Here is a 17974-nt window from a genome sequence, read left to right as displayed (position 1 = left end):
GCCAACAAACTTGAAGCAATAAGATTGATGAAAGCTTTTGCAGAATCTCTTGTCTGAACATTCTGATTGGTTCTTACGTCCATCTCAATTCTGCCTCAGTTTCTATGCCCTAACAGTTGTAACCTGGAAAAACAGGCCTGGAAAAAAGTGAAAGACATGGAATGGCTGCAATAATTTTTTATGATAATCCTTGTTGTATTTACAAAACAACAGCAAAGAGGGAGGCGATGCAGGATAGCCATTAACAGCTCTTTATTAAAATCACAACTACTAACTAAGGTGAGCAAGCAAGCGAGCCCTAGGCTGACAGCTCTTTTATACTAGAGCTGTCAGCGGCTCAGCCAATCGCAGCTGCTTAATTTCCCACTGGCAAGACATCGGCGGCTTAGCCAATCGGCTGCTTTGTTACTTGTCACGTGTCCTCCAGCTGAACACAACAATCCTCATTCTACTACTGGTTTTTGAGCCACCTAGAGCAGGGGTGTCAAACTCGCATCATCATGAGACATATTGCAACTTTTTCCCCCTTAGCTAAACTGGGTGTGTGCGCTGACAGCGTGTGACGCATCCGGCCTGCGAGTCGTGCATTGTTGTCAACTCTTAACAACCACATGGATTTTCCAGGACAATCCTTCATGATCCTTCAAGTCTTCCAATAGTGTATACATTGCTACTGTAATTTAGTCCATACTGCTACCAATTGTCCCCTCTTTCTCCATCCTAATACCTTTCATAGCATTATGGACTTCTTCAGAGAATTAGGCCTTTGCATAATGGGTCCAGATTGTGTTTGCAGCTTCCAGCTTTCTTGTCCTGCACTGCAACATCAGCAATTAGTCACTTCAAAGATTTTAATATACCCATATCATAAACAACATGAAATCCTCAGGTCTTCCTCAATAAGGTGTTGCATCCATGTGGCCTGAGGGGCCCATCATAAGGTACTACATTGCAACGGGACAGCCCGTTGTCTTTCCATGTGGTTTTCTTGGTAAAACACAGGAATAGTTTACTATCACCTTTCCCTGCATAGTATGAAATTATGCCTTTACTGTCACCACTAAACTGATTATTCATTTATAGCATCTTTCTCTTGTGGTGCAAATATAAGTGTCCCTTTTGCTTGGGAGCTAGGATGAGTTTTATGCCTTACATGACCCTGCTGGGAGTGTATATGCTTGGCATACAGTACATCCCCAACAATCTTCCCTCACCCCTCCCAGGAATGTCTTCCCCATGTCATAATGAAGCAACACAGCAGGACCTGGGAAGGAGGAAAGCTCTTACTACCACAATTTAGGGCAGGGGTGTAAAACTCACATCAAGGTGGCATCACGTGATGTATTGGGACTTTTTCCCCCTTCACTAAGCCAGGCGTGGGCATAGCCAGCAGGTGATGCATCTGACTTGTGGGCCGGGAAGTTGACAGCCCTGCAGTAGGGCAAAAATGCCAAGATAGCCATGTTGGCTATAAAAATCACATCAATAGCAAGAAAAATACCTTTAAAAATATCTGTAGGCAAACTTAAAGCTACAAAGTAGTGCTAGTCTACTTTGTTTAATAGTTTAATAGTCTAGACTTCTAAATCATGCAAAATGGCAAGAAATATAAAACTATGGTATTACACTGCATTTCACTGCCCTCCAGGGTAAGCTCTGCCCCCAATATCCTATCCTTCAGTAACAGCCTGGCTCTGCAAATTGGCCTCCCCCAATGTGGATGTTCGACTCTGGGGGTGCTTTGCTAGATGGACAGCAGACTCCCCCTCACTTCTCTGCTCCCGGAACACCCATCCTTTTTTTACAAAGGCAGACAAGAAACAATGGAAACAAATCAAGGAGAGAAACAACCTGAACTTACGGAGAAACTTCCCAACAGCGAGAACAATTAACCAGTGGAACAGCTTGCCTTCAAAAGTTGTAGGTGCTTCATCACTGGAGGTTTTTAAGAAGAGACTGGACAGTCACTTGTCTGAAATGGTACAGGGCAGTGGTGGCGGACCTATGGCACACGTGCCGGGGTGGCACCCAGAGCCCTCTGTAGGCATGCGCACTGTTTCCCCAACTCTGTTTCAGGTCTACCAGGCATGCACAAACACCTCCCACCAGCCAGTTGGTCTTCGGGTCTCTGTCTCATATGTGCGGGGCACAGGCACACGGCAGCACATGTCCCACACCTTGCCATTTGGACGGGGTGCGGGCAGATACATGGGGTGTGGGCGCATGCGCCCGCACCTTACAATTTGGGCATGTATGCACACTTTGACCACTCGGTGCCTAAAAGGTTTGCCGTCACTGGTACAGGGTCTCCTGCTTCAGCAGGGGGTTGGACTAGAAGACCTCCAAGGTTCCTTCCAGCTCTATTCTGATTGATTGATATGTACCAATAAAGGAGAATATTTGTAGCTCAGGGTTGAAATGAAGGGTTGAGGAAATGTGGGACCCCTGACTGAGATGTGTTTTCCTTTTCCTTGTTTTTTTTATTCTATTATTTTACTTTCGCTTTGCTTAAATGTTTTATTTCTTCGGTTTTTACTGGTTACGAGCCGCCTAGATTAGCCTGAGGCGAGATACGCGGCCAATAAACGTAATATTTATTAAACTTATTTGCCGCCCATTTTACCACGCGGTAATAATAATAATAATGTAAGACTCCCACAAGGATAGTAGGGAATAAGAAGGCAGACATAGCTGCAGTCCGTTTTGAGGCTATACAATTTTCAGTCAACCTGCCTTCTGCCTTCAGCCTCAGGCAAAAGCTTGCCCAGAAGATAGTAACACAGCCTCAGAGGCGGCCGCAGCAAGCGGCTCCAGTCCGCAGATCAAAGAGTTTCCGGGGGCTCGCGCGTTTCCCCTCTCTTCAGCAAAGCGTGTTTCTATAGCAACCTTAAACAATAACAATAAAAAGCGCTCTGTCCCTTTTAGAGGCGGCTTTAGGTGCCTTTGAGTGACGGGGAAGTTGCGGTTCTTCGACGAGGTCATCGCCGAGCTCCTCTCTAGGATTGGCTTTCAGAACGAAGGCTTCCTGGGTCAAGAGTAGCACCGGGCAAGAATCTGCCAGTCCCGCTATTGCCGAGCTTCTGCCGGACTAGAGGAGAAGTTCGGTCTGCAGGCTTAATTCTAGGTTGACCGATCCAGGTGAGAAATGGCTGTTGGGGTGATCGAGAAGGTTCAGACGTTCAGTAAGCCAACTGCGTCCGTTGGTTGCCATGGATACCGACTACAGTACAGTCTTCGCCCTTTCTCAGGCTCTTTTTCTTTCGCTTTTACTTATTTCCTCAACAGTTGTGGCAGATGAGTTTGATAAATGCAGTCGATTATTTATGAATCAGAGGCTGGTTTGAGGCCATGGTTATTAGAGGAGCTTGAAATTCCAGGGTGATGAACAAGGGATTGAATGTCCTACACTGCAGAATCGGAAATAGATTTTACACCTTTCTACAACTCACTATCAAAGAATTCTGTAATATTCATATACTAAATTTTCAGTGCTATTGTGTGGAAAGCACTAGGTGCTGGGGAGGAAAGGATTCATACACCTGTGAGCTAGTCTTCAATGACAACAGATCTATTTTAGCTTTATTTTTTTAAAAAAAATCCTTTGTACAGTTTCTAGTTATATAATTAATTTTTGTATTATTTGTTTAATATAGTTTTAGGCTGTAGATATCTTGTGATGACTTGTAGATCACAAATGTCAGGTTTATAAAAATCTCAGTATGAGGTCATCAAAGATAATTGCATTTTGTGAGCTTTCTTCAAGTGAAGTTTTCTGGGGATAAAAATAAGCTCTTTATTGCGTTATAGAGTTGATTTGTCAATCCTAAACTGCTTAAAGCTTTAAAAGTGAAAGTCAATACTTTAAAATGGCTTAAAATGCATGAACTATGGACTAATAGTAAAAGTACTTTATGCCCACATTCTACACCTCTTGAATTTCTAAACTGTCTTTAGTAGTAGCACCATATATTGTCCTCAATCCTCAGTATCATTACTGAAAATTGAAAGCAAGTTCAATTTTTATGTAAATATTTCAACAACAGCACTTATTTAGAAAGAACTCTTACTATTATCACTTGATCTACCCTGAAAATCACTTTAACTGTAATTGGACTGTTGATTCTGAACTCAATCAAAATTATGTTCAATAAAAAAGTGCTCAATGGCCTGTCTGAGATCAAGGAATGGTAATTAGAGAGAGAGTTGATCTGAGGGGTCCTTGGTGCTCTCTGAACTGGGTTGTTTTCTTAGAGATTTCATTATCCAAACTAGGTAACATCATCAGTACTGATAATGTTACCTAGTTTAGGTAATGAAACCTCTGCAAGAAAACAACCAAGCTCAGAGAGTACCAAAGACCCCACATTTTAACCCTGCGCTACAAATAATCTTTATTGATTATAATCTGTAAATTGATATGTCTTGATACAAGTTCTAGACAATTGATTCTGTACTTTTATATAGATCTTGGAAACTCTGGACAATAATGCAGAATTTTATAATACCACACATAGAACTCGCCATGGAATGGAAAATAGTTAACCTTCTAAGACTATGCCAGGAAGGATTGTTGTGCTACACCAGGGGTGAAATGCTTCTTTTAAAAGAAAAGCCTCTGATGATCAGGCCACTCAGCTGGGATTGTCAGAGGAGCCTTTTAAAAGCATTTTTTACAACCTTTTCAGCCGAAGAGATTGTAGAAAAAATGCTTTTAAAAGTAAAAAAAAAAAGTTGGCCACGCCCACCCAATCTCATTACCCCCCCTCACCAAGCCAGCCCCACAGAACCAGTAGTAACAAATTTTACATTTTACCACTGTGTTACACCTTCTAACTTTGGTCCAAAACATTGTACCAATTGTTGATATCAAAAGCTGCTTCAAGGGTCAGGGCTATTAAAGTTATATTCTGGGAGGCGGGGATTGTGCTGTGCATAGGTATTGACATCTTAGTGGTGATGGAAAAGGGAGATATGGTAAGAACTTGGGGTTGCCTTTTTCAGGGAATATGTCATCAGTGTTTAGTGCCAATGTCGTTTTACAGTTTCCTGGTTTCTGTCCCATTGCGTAGTTATCATAGCCAAGGAGGCCCTGGTACTCAAATGTTGCTTTTCAGGGCCAAGATCTCTGTAATAGAACCTCACTCATCCATGATTTAATCTGGGACAAAAAGGCCTGTCTAGTATGCATTACCAAGATCTGGTTTGGAACAGAATTGTGGTGAGGGTAACGCTGTCAGAAATGTTCAAGTAAAACACCCACCCATCCTCCAAAAAAGTCTCTCTTTAAAGGTGAGGCCAGGATACCATTATATTAAAGCAGAATGAATTTATTGAACAAAGCACAAATGGGGGTGCAGAACTTCTTAAAAGCTTAAAATGTCTCTATTGGATTGGCTGTTTTCTATTTATAGTAAGGTACCCACATTATTGGTTATTATCATTATACTTTGACGCTGTTGATTGGGTTGGTTAATGTGTATTTTAATATTTGGAGTGGGAAGCTCAATGAGATTATTTTTTTCCTGCCTGCGTAATGGAAGCCTTTAGTTAAACAATAAGTATATTGTTTATGCTTCATATATCTGTATATCTTAGATATGTATACATCCAAAAACTATCTCACATTCTTGCAGTTAACACTTTAACTTATCTTGTTAGCACCTGGTTACTTTAAGCACAGCTAGGAATTTCAGGCTCCACTCCACTTTTCCCAGAAATACAAAGGATCCATTATGTTATTAATCCTACTCTAAAGGCTCTTTAATAAATAAAATTGGGGTTTCTCTAAAAATTAGCCCCAAATTCTACTTTAGTGCCTAACTGGGTTTTGTATCTGACATCAGCTATAACCCCAGTGCAGAGGCAGGAGATAGATGTTGTCATCTAGGAGACCTTTTGACATTCATGAGTGTTGTTCCACAGATAATTGGATGTGAGATCCTATTGGTGAATTTGTCTTCTAGGATTAGCTGCAATTGCCACCTTGCTGCTTAACTGCTTTTCTATCCAAACTGCTTGGATTATGTTTCCAGATTGGCAGTGTAGTTTCCAAGACTTACCATTTTATGGGTCTTCAATGTTCCTTCTCTAGGCAGAGAGTCAGAAACAGTTTGGGACTTCACGGCGACCATGGAGAAACAGACCTGACCTAGGTTATTGAAGGCCAGACACATATCTGGCCACATACACCAGATACGATTTTTGTCTAGGTGCAATGATAACATGATCTGGAGCTGAGCGATGATGTTTTACCCCTTTTCATTCCCTGCTCTTCCCTTGCATGGAGAAAAACTTGTTGTGTCATAGGGACTGATGGACCCGATGGGAACTAGGACTTATGTCTAAAGTTCTGGTGCAAAGTTCCACTGAGGTCTTAGGTGTTGCCTAACATGGGTGGAGAATGGCAACCTTGGATCAGATTGTGCCTGTGCAAAGTGTTCTGGCTTCTGAGTGCCATGACACAGGATGGGATTATTTGCAGGACTGCTTTTTCTCAGTTGTTTGTTCCCATCACCCAAGGTGGGTACGCTTAAGGTCCCTCATCTAAAGCAGTGCCATCTAATGGGATTTAGGAGATATGCCCTATTTGTTGCTGCATATGCCTTTGGATTAAGCTCCCTTCCCCCACATATTGGGCCAGAATGGAAAATGAGTCTATTTTGTGATATTAATGTATATTATTGTCACCAGCCTTGATTCTGTGTTGTTTATATATTGCTTTTTGCTTTCCTAATTTTTTTTTTTAATCTTGACTTTTTTATATTTATTCTTGCATAAATGAGTACTAGAGTATAAATAATAGAAGCTGTAGGTTTTCAACGAAGTTTATTCACCCCTAAGGGGAAACATGATTATTCTCTGCCATGGGTCTAAATTTCAGGCTACCAAGGCAGAAAAACTCATAATTAATATATACCATGCACTTTTGTTGTGTCTCTGCTTTAATAGAAATGGTTTTGCTCCATGTGAAGCATGGAGATGAGAGCCAGTTTCTCCTGGAAACAACAGGTAGAATTTCCATTGAAGACTTAACACAGGAAGTGATGAGAATCTATAATGGAAGACTCAAAGTTCAGCGTCTTTGCACAGGTATTAAATATGTCAATTTATTATTTTGTCCTTTTACCTAAATTTCTTAGGTAAAAATATAACAAATAAATAATTTAATAATAATTTATTATATGATATATTATAATTATAATATAAACACAATAAATAATAAATGTAATAAATAATAATTGTAATAAAATTATAATTATATTGATTATAATTTAATAGTTTATTAAATGTATTTATTTATTCTCAACTCTGGGCCATTCTGAATCCTCTTTTTGATTACTCTTTAAAGCCAATATGCTAAGTTCATGTCACAGGTGAATTGTCTGAATATTGGAAACTACTCAACCAATTCTGCTGATTGTACTTTTTTCTAAAGTTTCTTTACATGGATTACTGTTGTGGTACATTTTGTGCTTTCTTTCAGTATATCCAAATATGAAAGAATTTAAGTATGACTGTGTCCTCTGAGACATTTGTAATATATTCTAATAACGTTAAATAAATTGCAGAATTTGTTATGCTGCTGCAGTGGTACTTTAGTTTAACAATTTCTCAAAAACAGATGGTTAAATGACATTTTATGTAACATCTCCATGTCCCACTCTTTGTTCTTTTGAAAGAAATGGAATCGCTGGCAGACAACGGTATTTTCTTACCTCCTAACATGCAAGGTCTGACAGATGAACAAATTGAAGAGCTGAAACTGACTGATGAATGGGCAAAAAAATGTATTCCCAGTGGTGGAAGCACATTTAAAAAAGATGACATTGGACGAAGAAATGGCCATGGTAAATATATATATATAACTTTTGCATATAAAAATAGCTTGGCAAATTTTATAAAAAATATGTCATATTGTACGCTTTCAAATGTTGATTAATAATTATCAATGATAGATACATTATGTGCCCTGTGTGCAAGAATGTTCAGCCAGCCACAACTTAAAACATGTTTCTAAAATTCAACACAACATGTTCAACGCCACCACGTGTTTACTGGACCCGTGCCCCTCCTGGTTGGTACTGGCCACTCAGGAGGTGACACGAGGCTGGCTCCAGGAGATTACGAATGCTTCTTTGTTGGAGGGAGTCTTTCTGGCCGCCTTGAAAGAGGCGGTGATGAGGCCCCTCCTCAAGAAGCCTTCCCTGGACCCAGCTGTTTTAGGTAATTATCGTCCGGTCTCCAACCTTCGCTTCGCGGCGAAGGTTGTAGAGAGTGTGGTGGCATGTCAATTTCCCCAGCACCTGGATGAAACTGTCTATCTAGACCCGTTCCAGTCCAGTTTCCGGCCCGGATACAGCACTGAGATGGCTTTGGTCGCGTTGGTCGATGATCTCTGGAGGGCCAGGGATAGGGTTGTTCCTCTGCCTTGGTCCTTTTAGACCTCTCAGCGGCTTTTGATACCATCGACCATGGTATCCTGCTGCACCGGTTGGAGGGATTGGGAGTGGGAGGCACTGTTTATCGGTGGTTCTCCTCCTATCTCTCCGATCGGTCGCAGACGGTGTTGACAGGGGGGCAAAGGTCGGCCCCGAGGCGCCTCACTTGTGGGGTGCCGCAGGGGTTGATTCTCTCGCCCCTTCTGTTCAACATCTATATGAAGCCGTTGGGTGAGATCATCAGTGGCTTCAGTGTGAGGTACCAGCTGTACGCTGATGATACTCAGTTGTACTTTTCCACACCGGGCCACCCCAACGAAGCTATCGAAGTGCTGTCCCGGTGTCTGGAAGCCGTACGGGTCTGGATGGGGAGAAACAGGCTCAAGCTCAATCCCTCCAAGACAGAGTGGCTGTGGATGCCGGCATCCCGGTACAGTCAGCTAAATCCGCGGCTGACTGTTGGAGGCAAGTCATTGGCCCTGATGGAGAGGGTGCGCAACTTGGGCGTCCTCCTGGATGAACGGCTGTCTTTTGAAGATCATTTGACGGCCGTCTCCAGGAGAGCTTTTTACCAGGTTCGCCTGGTTCGCCAGTTGCGCCCCTTTCTAGACCGGGATGCACGGTCACTCACGCTCTCGTGACGTCTCGTCTGGATTACTGCAATGCTCTCTACATGGGGCTCCCCTTGAAGGGCACCCGGAGGCTTCAGTTAGTTCAGAATGCGGCTGCGCGGGTGATAGAGGGAGCCCCTCGTGGCTCCCATGTGACACCTCTCCTGCGCAGACTGCACTGGCTGCCTGTGGCCTTCCGGGTGCGCTTCAAGGTTTTGGTAACGATCTTCAAAGCGCTCCATGGCATAGGGCTGGGCTATTTACAGGACCGTCTGCTGCTACCGAATACCTCTCACTGACCCGTGCGCTCTCACAGAGAGGGACTCCTCAGGGTGCCGTCGGTCAGGCAGTGCCGTCTGGCGACACCCAGGGGAAGGGCCTTCTCTGTGGGGGCTCCCACCCTCTGGAACGAGCTTCCCCCAGGACTTCGTCAACTTCCTGACCTCCGAACCTTTCGCCGCAAGCTTAAAACTCATCTATTCATCTGCGCAAGACTGGACTAGATTTTAAATTTAAATTGGTTTTAATGGGTTTTATTATGTATACTGTCATTTTTAATTATTTGGCCATTTGGAATAAGTTTTTTAATTGATGTTTTATTTTGTATTTATATGTACATTTTTTTGTTCAAAAAAGTTTTATTTTAACATTCTTATCCAATAACATATCCAATAACATATTTAATGTACCATCATATACAATTAATCGGATCTGCCCAGTCACCACCCCCTTCCTTTTCCTTTTACTCTCCTTCTCTACCTTCTTCTACTTTCCATCCATCCTCCCCCTCTCTTATCTACACCCCCTCCTCTTTCCTCCTTACTCCTTTCTTCTCCCTTTTCCCCTCTTCCTTCCTTTCCTCCTCCTCCTCTTCTCTTTCCTCCTTCTCTCTTCTACTTCCTTCTTTCCCATCATTCTAAAGTGGTAGCCAGGCAGGTCCGATCTTACATTAATTATACATCTTCAATCATCTTTGTACATTAACTATCAATCCATTTTCTGCCCCCTCCCCCTCCCTTCCCCTTCCTTCCCACCCCCAGGACTTCCGAGAACCGAATACAGGGTATAAAACTAACCACAAGAATTAAAATCTAGCACAAATCATAATCCATAGTCATTCCTTAAAACCTCCACTCCCCTTCCAAAGACAAAGAAGATACTTTTCTTCCAATCCATTATATATCAGACCATTCCACTCCTAGAGTTCTCAGAAGTTTCCGATTGAGTTAGTGTTTATTCTTGAATAAAGTACATAGGTTTTAAGATCCAACCTTCATCAATCAATATCAAAACAACGTTCCATCTTCCAATATTCACCAAGGGTTCTTCTAAAATGTCTTTCTTCCCTAAACAGTCTCTCAAAAATAGTTCATATTTCCAACTTAGTTTCTTTAATTTTTCTGTCCAACCTTCAAGGGTAAGCAATAGTCCATCTTTTCACATCTTTAACATTTATATATACAACAAATAATATTACAAATATCCAAAGTATCAATTATAGTAGTTAAAATCTTCACTTTACCTTACTTATATCAAATAACATTATTAAAATTACACCTATAACTTATCCAAAATATATCTATTATAACAATTAATATAATATATATATATATTATATTATAAAATATAATATAAAATAATATATCTAGTATATGTACATTTTTGACTCTCTGAGTCCCTAGAGAGATAGGGCGGTATAAAAATACGATAAATAAATAAATAAATAAATAAATAAATAAATAAATAAATAAATAAATAAATAAAATCAAAGAAAGGAAAATGCTCTTTAGACTTTTGGCACTATATTTCTGAATGCAATTTAAGGTTCTGATATTAAACATTAAATCCCTTCATCTGAGTATCTTCAGGGCAATCTTCTCTTAAGTATCTTTGGAACAGCTGCTAAGAATTCCATACTTTGAAGCGTGAGAGTAGCTGGAGCTTGGCAGCACTTCTTCTCTAGCAATGTGGTTGCTTTGGAGTGGCCTCCCCTTAGAGATCAGACTTGCCCCCTCCCTACTGGCCTTTTAGAAGCTATTAAATAATTAAAAACCCATTTTTTCTAGAGAGCATTTTCATTATTTTATTGACTTAATTTTTGGCACCATTTTTATTATTTCATTCTTTTATTTATTGCCATATCAGTATTCTACAAAGATATTTCAATATTTTCCCATTTCCATTAATCCTGGGGCCTATATTTGAATGAGATAGGCGAGCCATAAGATTCCAAGGTACAATTGGTTGTTCCATATATCCCTCTCATCCCTCACCTGTCATTTGTCATCTTTCTCCTTTTTCTCCCATCCTAACAATTCAGAGAAGGTGGTAATAACCAATAGTCCAATAACCAACAAAGATTTCCTTTGTTGAAAAGGACAGCCCTGCTCTCCTTTGCAAAAAGTCAGTCAGTGACTCATTGCTTTTGTGTCAGTGCTTCTCTGTGGAAAAGGGAGGAATGTGGGACTTCATTCACATTCTTGTTAATAACAATATTAAGCTACTTGGCAATGCTTACTACTGGTCTGTTGACTGCTCCCATTTCCATCCCTCTTGTGATCTGAGGCTTATGTATGTCTTATTTTGATACCATCCTCCTACAAAGCTTCCAAAATCTGCGCTGTACTAGGTAAGATGGCATTATCATTGCTTTTTCTATTCAATATATCCCACTGCCCACGTATTTTTTTAACATGCTATATTGACAAATGCCATGGTTATATGGAGCTAAATTACTCAACAGAGCCTGCTACTGTTTGCAATTTTTTATTGCTGTGTAAGCTTCTTTGTTTAGCCCTTATTCTTTGTTACCTCTGGCTCCAATATCATGCTGTGCTTTTTTTTTTTTTTTTTTTTTGGTAAATTAGATCTAATCCCTACTGAGATTTATTCCTGAATAGACATGAATTTTTCTGTTTAACATTCTTGATCAAAAGCTTTGTTGTTTGGCTCACTTGGGCCAATTCCACACACTGCAGTTTTCTAATGGGAATAAGCTAAAGCCCAGAGTCTGTAAATCATTGGATTTTGTGATCTTTTAATATTGGATAGTTTAAGATAATAGCTGATTTTTAATTCAGAGGCCCTTTCAGTACAAAATATTATTATTTATATTACTTCCATAGTTATACAATACTATATAGTATAATTATATACTATCATCTGCATATTTCTTTTTTAAGCTCCAAATGAGAAAATGAAACAAGTTTTAAAAGCAACTGTAGAAGAAGCTAAGGCATTGATTTCTAAGGTAAGGTACAATATTATTGGTGTGAAATATGATATACTTTATGAGCTATGTTATCCGAGACAATTATTCTTAGTCTGTTCAAAGAATAGCAGGAAGTCTGATTCTAAAACAAACCACTAATTGAAATAATTGTGTTTATTTAAATGCATTTTCTTGATTAAATAACCTCATCTCTAGATTCATACCTAATGCATTATAAAAGATTTTTTTAAAATAACCAGATTTGTTATTTATTTATTTATTTGGCTATCGCATAATGTAGATACTATTTAATCATGTAAATTCTAAGTAGTTTAGTACAATAAAACCCATAATAATAAAAAAAGCTGAACATGTTTCAACCCCTATTAAAATTTGTCACTTCAAACTTAAAAATTAACCAGAATTAAAAGCTACCTAAAACAAAAAGGCAGCCCAGTTCTACTCTTTACACCTGAATACCTATCACAATAGGCCTATTTTTTCAGCTTTTCTGAGTGCCAACAACTTGGGAATAAGCTGTTTCATAAAGCTAATATTTGAAAGACAGGTTCATAGTTCAAAAGAAACCTAAAAGACTTGAACACTGGGTGCTATCCAATGAATATTATGCAGTGATAAATGTAAAGTTCAACACTTAGATAGGAAAAACCAGATGCATAGGTACACAATAGGTAAGCCCCACTTTAACAAAAATGTTTAATATAATTAATTCTGAATAGATGATAAATTGGTAGTAAATAATGCAAATAGACAGAGAAATGTTATTCTAAAAATGGAAAAAATATTTTTTGTTATTTGGCTTTATCTCATACTGTGCTGTCTCATTGTAAATTTCAGAGGAAGAATTCTTTCTTCCATAGTGTATTAGTTTATTCATTTAACAGAATAACACAATAAGAATTGGAAGGGATCTTGGAGGTCTTCTGGTCCAACCCCCTGCTCAGGCAGGAATTCTTATACCATTTCAGACATATAGTTGTCCAATCTCTTCTTAAAAACTTCCAGTGTTGGAGCATTCACAACTTCGGGAGACAAGTAGTCCCACTGATTAATTGCTCTAATTGTCAGGAAATTTCTCCTTAGTTCTAGGTTGCTTTTCTCCTTGATTAGTTTCCATCCACTGCTTCTTGTCCTGCCTTCAGGTGCTTTGGAGAATAGCTTGACTCCCTCTTCTTTGTGGCAGCCCCTGAGATATTGGAACATTGCTATCATGTCATCCCTATCCAATTCCTGTTCTTTATATGTTTTAGCCTTCAGTCCCCTAATCATCTTTGTTGCTCTTTTCTGCACTCTTTCCAGAGTCTCAACATCTTTGTTACATCATAGCGACCAAAACTGGATGCAGTATTCCAAGTGTGGTCTTACCAAGGCATTGTAAAGCGGTATTAACACTTCACGTGATCTAGATTCTGTCCCTCTATTAATGTAGCCTAGAACCATGTGTACTTTTTTGGCAGCTGCAGTACACTGCTGTCTCATATTTAAGCGATTGTCCACTAGGACACCAAGCTCCCTCTTTTTTGTTTAAGTTGCTTCTCTCTGTATTGCAGAAACAAGTGGAAGCCAATATATGTGTTACTACCAGTATGGTGAAAGATGCCCTCGACCAGCTCCGAGGAGCTGTAATGATTGTTTATCCAATGGGGCTCCCTCCATATGACCCAGTGAGAATGGAATTTGAAAATAAAGAAGATCTGTCAGGAACTCAAGTAAGTGTTAGTTTTTTATTTTATGGTTTTTATTTTTAAAAAGTATTGTTCTTCCTAGAGAGATGTTTGGAAAATGTAATTGATTCATTGTCCATGTGTTTATTTGGTTCTATACTGCTGTACAGAATATAATACCTTTACATAGTGCTATATACCGTATTTTTCGAGGTATAAGATGCACTGGAGTATAAGACGCAGCTTAGTTTTTGGGGAGGAAAATAGGTGGGGGGGGGAAATCTGCCTACCAGATATTCATCTGGTTAGCATCCTTAGTCTGGTCAGCTTCAGCACATTAGTTTGCTGGTTTTTAGTGTACGCGCTTTTTATTCTCTGCTTGGGATAAAGGCCCTCTCAGCTGTGCTTCTAAAGCACAGCTGAGAGGGAGCAGCAATGAGAAAAGCAGGCAAAGCACGGATATTGCTTCACTCACTAGCGCCTCATTAGGGCTGAAAAAAAGCTTCGAAAAAGCTACATTTGGAGTATAAGATGCACCCAAATTTTCAGCCTCTTTTGGGGGGGGGAAGTGCATCTTATACTCCAAAAAATATGGGTATTTACACAAAAAAAGTCATTTTTAATATTTCATCATTGCAAGAAAGTAAATTCTGTTACTTCCGCTTGTTAACTGTAACTGTTGAAAAAAAAAACATCTTAAAAGGTGTTATGTATTAGACTTGAAAATCAAAGATAACTCTGGAGATTTTATTGAAAAAACTGATGAAGTATGATACCCCTCATCACTGTTAAATCAAAGCATTTTTAAATCCTTATATTTCCTGCACTAAGAGTTAATTACTGTAACTGATAAGTCAAAATCACTTTATTGTTGCTCCCAACACTCTGCAAAAAGAAACTTTATAAGTTCTGATCTGTTTGTGTGTGTGTGTTAAGAAACTCAGTTACTGGCAATTTTTAGTCACTGAATGGTAGATGAGCAATTCTCTTTTTGAGATCTCTTATATAGATCTCAACAATGTTCTAAGGAATCTTTTAACCATTCAGAGCAGATTTAAAGGCTACGAAGAGTAGTATAAGGAAGAGAAGGAAAGAGGTCTATTGTGAGTAAACTTCTGCTCGTGTGCCCTTGGATTCTGCCTATTGTAAAGCTCAGTTTGTTACAGGCTGCTCTTGAGGTTATTGAAGAACCAGAGGCCCAGCTGTGGTGGGCAGCAAAGGAACTGAAAAGAACAAACCAGCTTTCTGACTATGTTGGCAAAAATGAGAAAACAAAAATTATTATCAAAATACAAAAAGTAAGTATTTGTGACTTAACACTAAAGTGAGAGTTTTTATATATGCATCCATATATACCTCACCCAAAGCAATATTTTGCCAGATTGATTAAGTTTCATATTTTATTATAGTTTATATTTTTTAACTTCGTACAGGAAAGCATGATGTTCAAAAGCAAGGTAGACCTCATTTACTGCTGTAAAAAGGATAATCATACCTCTGCACTAAAACATTATGGCAAGCTGTCCCTTTGTTCCAGTTTGAAGGTAGCCAAATTTAGCTACTGAGGGCCTCACAGTACAGAGAAACTTGCCTTTGTAGAGTAGAAGTAGAGAACCCGATTCATTCCACGTGTGGCTGAATTACCGACTCTAAAATTCTTCATCATTCACCTTAATGACATTGCCATTCAATATCTGAAATTGTATGTTACCTATTTCTGCTCTGGAGGGACTAATGTCTGTTTCTCCTGACATCTTATTCATCAGAGCAATAGGCATTCTATTGTCAGATTAAAGGTAAAGGTAAAGGTTCCCCTCGCACATACGTGCTAGTCGTTGCCGACTCTAGGGGGCGGTGCTCATCTCCATTTCAAAGCCGAAGAGCTAGCGGTGTCCGAAGACGTCTCTGTGGTCATGTGGCCGGCATGACTCAACACCAAAGGTGCACGGAACGATCTTACCTTCCCACCAAGGTGGTCCTTTTTTTTCCCCACTTGCATTTTTACATGCTTTTGAAACTGCTAGGTTGGCAGAAGTTGGGACAAGTAACGGGAGCTCACCCCGTTACACAGCAGCACTAGGGATTCAAACCGCTGAGCTGCCGACCTTTCGATCGACAAGCTCAACGTCCTAGCCCCTGAGCCACCACATCCCTTCATTATTGTCAGATTAAGGCAGCTCTAAATATATTAACTTCTGTTATGTTTCCAGAAAGGGCAAGGAGCTCCAGCACGTGAACCTATCATAAGTAGTGAAGAACATAAACAGATGATTCTTTTTTATCACAGAAGACAAGAAGAACTCAAGGTATCGAGTGTTGTTGCTGTGTTACTCGATTGAAAAGAAGATATTTACATTTTACTTGCAATATATAATTCATTTTCTTTTCATGTTTTTCAGAAATTGGAAGAAGATGATGATGATTCATGTTTAGATTCTGAATGGGCTGATACTCATGCCTTGAAAAGGCATTTTCATGGTGTCAAAGATATTAAGTGGAGACCAAGATAAAGCAATTTTTCAAAAAAAAATAGTTTTAAGATAAACTAACACAGCAAGTTAAATTGATAATATCAATGCACTCATTAAATTTACTCATTAAAACTAAATAAAATATTAGATTTATATTTATTTATAATGTTGGTTGCCTTATATTCAATAAAGCTACGTTACTAGAATTGTTGATCAAGTTCATATTTTTTTTAAAATGCTGATATGTCTATCAAATTATTATTAAAAACTATTATTAAAAACAATAAAGTTATCCCTCTCATTTCATTTTTGCATTCTAAATAAAATTATTCCAGGTAGTATGGCTTAGCTTAGAAGGAACTGAGGGAAGCTCAAACTTTGTGGAGGAAAAAATATTATATATCAGGTAAGTTTCCAGAAAACATAATGCCTAAACAATATTGGTTTAGAACTTCATGTGAGTGTAAACTATAAAGAATATCAGACACTCCAGTTGGGAAGATAAAATTATTTAATAGTGCAAGTAGAAGAACCTGACTGCACTTTGCCTTGTTTGAATGGTACAGTTTCTGCTCATATTCAGCCTGCAATCTGTTGTAAGTATACAAGGCATGTTTAGAGAAGATGATGTCAGTTAATTTGCAGATTAGGTAACTGAACAGAAATGGCACTGAAATATCCAAAGAATCACATAAGGGAATTTATCTTCTAGAGGCAATAGTAGAATATGGAAGGAGAATTTTTTTCATTTCCAATATTCACTTTTAATAGCAGTCCTCTTGAAAAAAATTATTGTCTATTTATAAATACAAGGTTTTTGAATCAAATGAAGCCAATAATGGAATACTATATATGGGTTGGATCAACCAGTTCAACTTCCTGCTCAGTTCAGCAATCCATTTCAATCCTGTTTGAAAACTTCTTAAATACATTGTATTTTATCCTTTCATACGTTTATGAAAACAGTGATTTTTATTCTCCCTGAAAATATAACATCTAGCACACAATTGATTTCTTGAAATTGTAAAATTTATTAAAAGTCATGGAAAGTAAATAATTTGACTATTAACTTCATAATTTTCATAGTGCTTTAAATCCTTAAAGATTATTTTTAAAGATACCTTTATTAAATTTTTAGTATAGATAAAAACTAAGAAAACCTTCTAAAGAAAGAAAAAAATAAAAAGTGAAAGAACAATGCCAAAATTGCAGAAAGAAAAAGAAATACAAAAAAGACTTCCTGTTTTCTTTTGTAACAGATATAAGTATAAATTTATATGAACCTCATACTCTTAAGCTAACAACTTAACTTTCATTTCTGTTTCACAGAAAAAGGCCAAAAGGGGTTTCTGGTCAACATTAATTTAATGTCTTCTCTCTAATGAAAGCTGTTAATTTTGCCATCTCAGCCAACTTTCTTCGTTCTTCCATTGTCAAATCCTTTCATTGTACATACAATTTTCTCACTAATGATTCAATCACCTTAAAAGGTATTTTAGGGAGGGGAATATTTTGCTTGTCCTAACCAATGCCATATTTCTTCTGCATTATTTTCTTG

General features: G+C 38.6%; 1 protein-coding gene across 1 annotated transcript; it reads left to right on the top strand.

The window, feature by feature from the left end:
• Nucleotides 1–2988: 2988 nt before the first annotated feature.
• CFAP298 (cilia and flagella associated protein 298) lies at nucleotides 2989–16698 on the top strand. The gene is made up of 8 exons (XM_058186477.1): nucleotides 2989–3138; nucleotides 6949–7089; nucleotides 7680–7847; nucleotides 12232–12299; nucleotides 13832–13990; nucleotides 15112–15243; nucleotides 16156–16251; nucleotides 16345–16698. The coding sequence occupies exons 2-8, from the start codon at nucleotides 6951–6953 to the stop codon at nucleotides 16453–16455; spliced, it is 873 nt and encodes a 290-aa protein (XP_058042460.1). The 5' UTR covers nucleotides 2989–3138; nucleotides 6949–6950; the 3' UTR covers nucleotides 16456–16698.
• The last annotated feature ends 1276 nt before the right edge of the window (nucleotides 16699–17974 follow it).

Source organism: Ahaetulla prasina, chromosome 5 (assembly GCF_028640845.1).
Source record: "Ahaetulla prasina isolate Xishuangbanna chromosome 5, ASM2864084v1, whole genome shotgun sequence".
Lineage (NCBI taxonomy): Eukaryota > Metazoa > Chordata > Lepidosauria > Squamata > Colubridae > Ahaetulla > Ahaetulla prasina.
Note: the sequence above shows the minus strand (reverse complement) of the source record. Positions and strands in the feature narration are given on the sequence as shown.

Bases quoted from the DNA above. Each gene is read 5' to 3' on its own strand.
- CFAP298 (XM_058186477.1), top strand. From the start codon at position 6,951: ATGGTTTTGCTCCATGTGAAGCATGGAGATGAGAGCCAGTTTCTCCTG. The intron at 12,300-13,831 runs GTAAGGTACAAT...TCTGTATTGCAG, and splicing joins CTAAGGCATTGATTTCTAAG to AAACAAGTGGAAGCCAATAT. The intron at 15,244-16,155 runs GTAAGTATTTGT...TTATGTTTCCAG, and splicing joins TTATTATCAAAATACAAAAA to AAAGGGCAAGGAGCTCCAGC.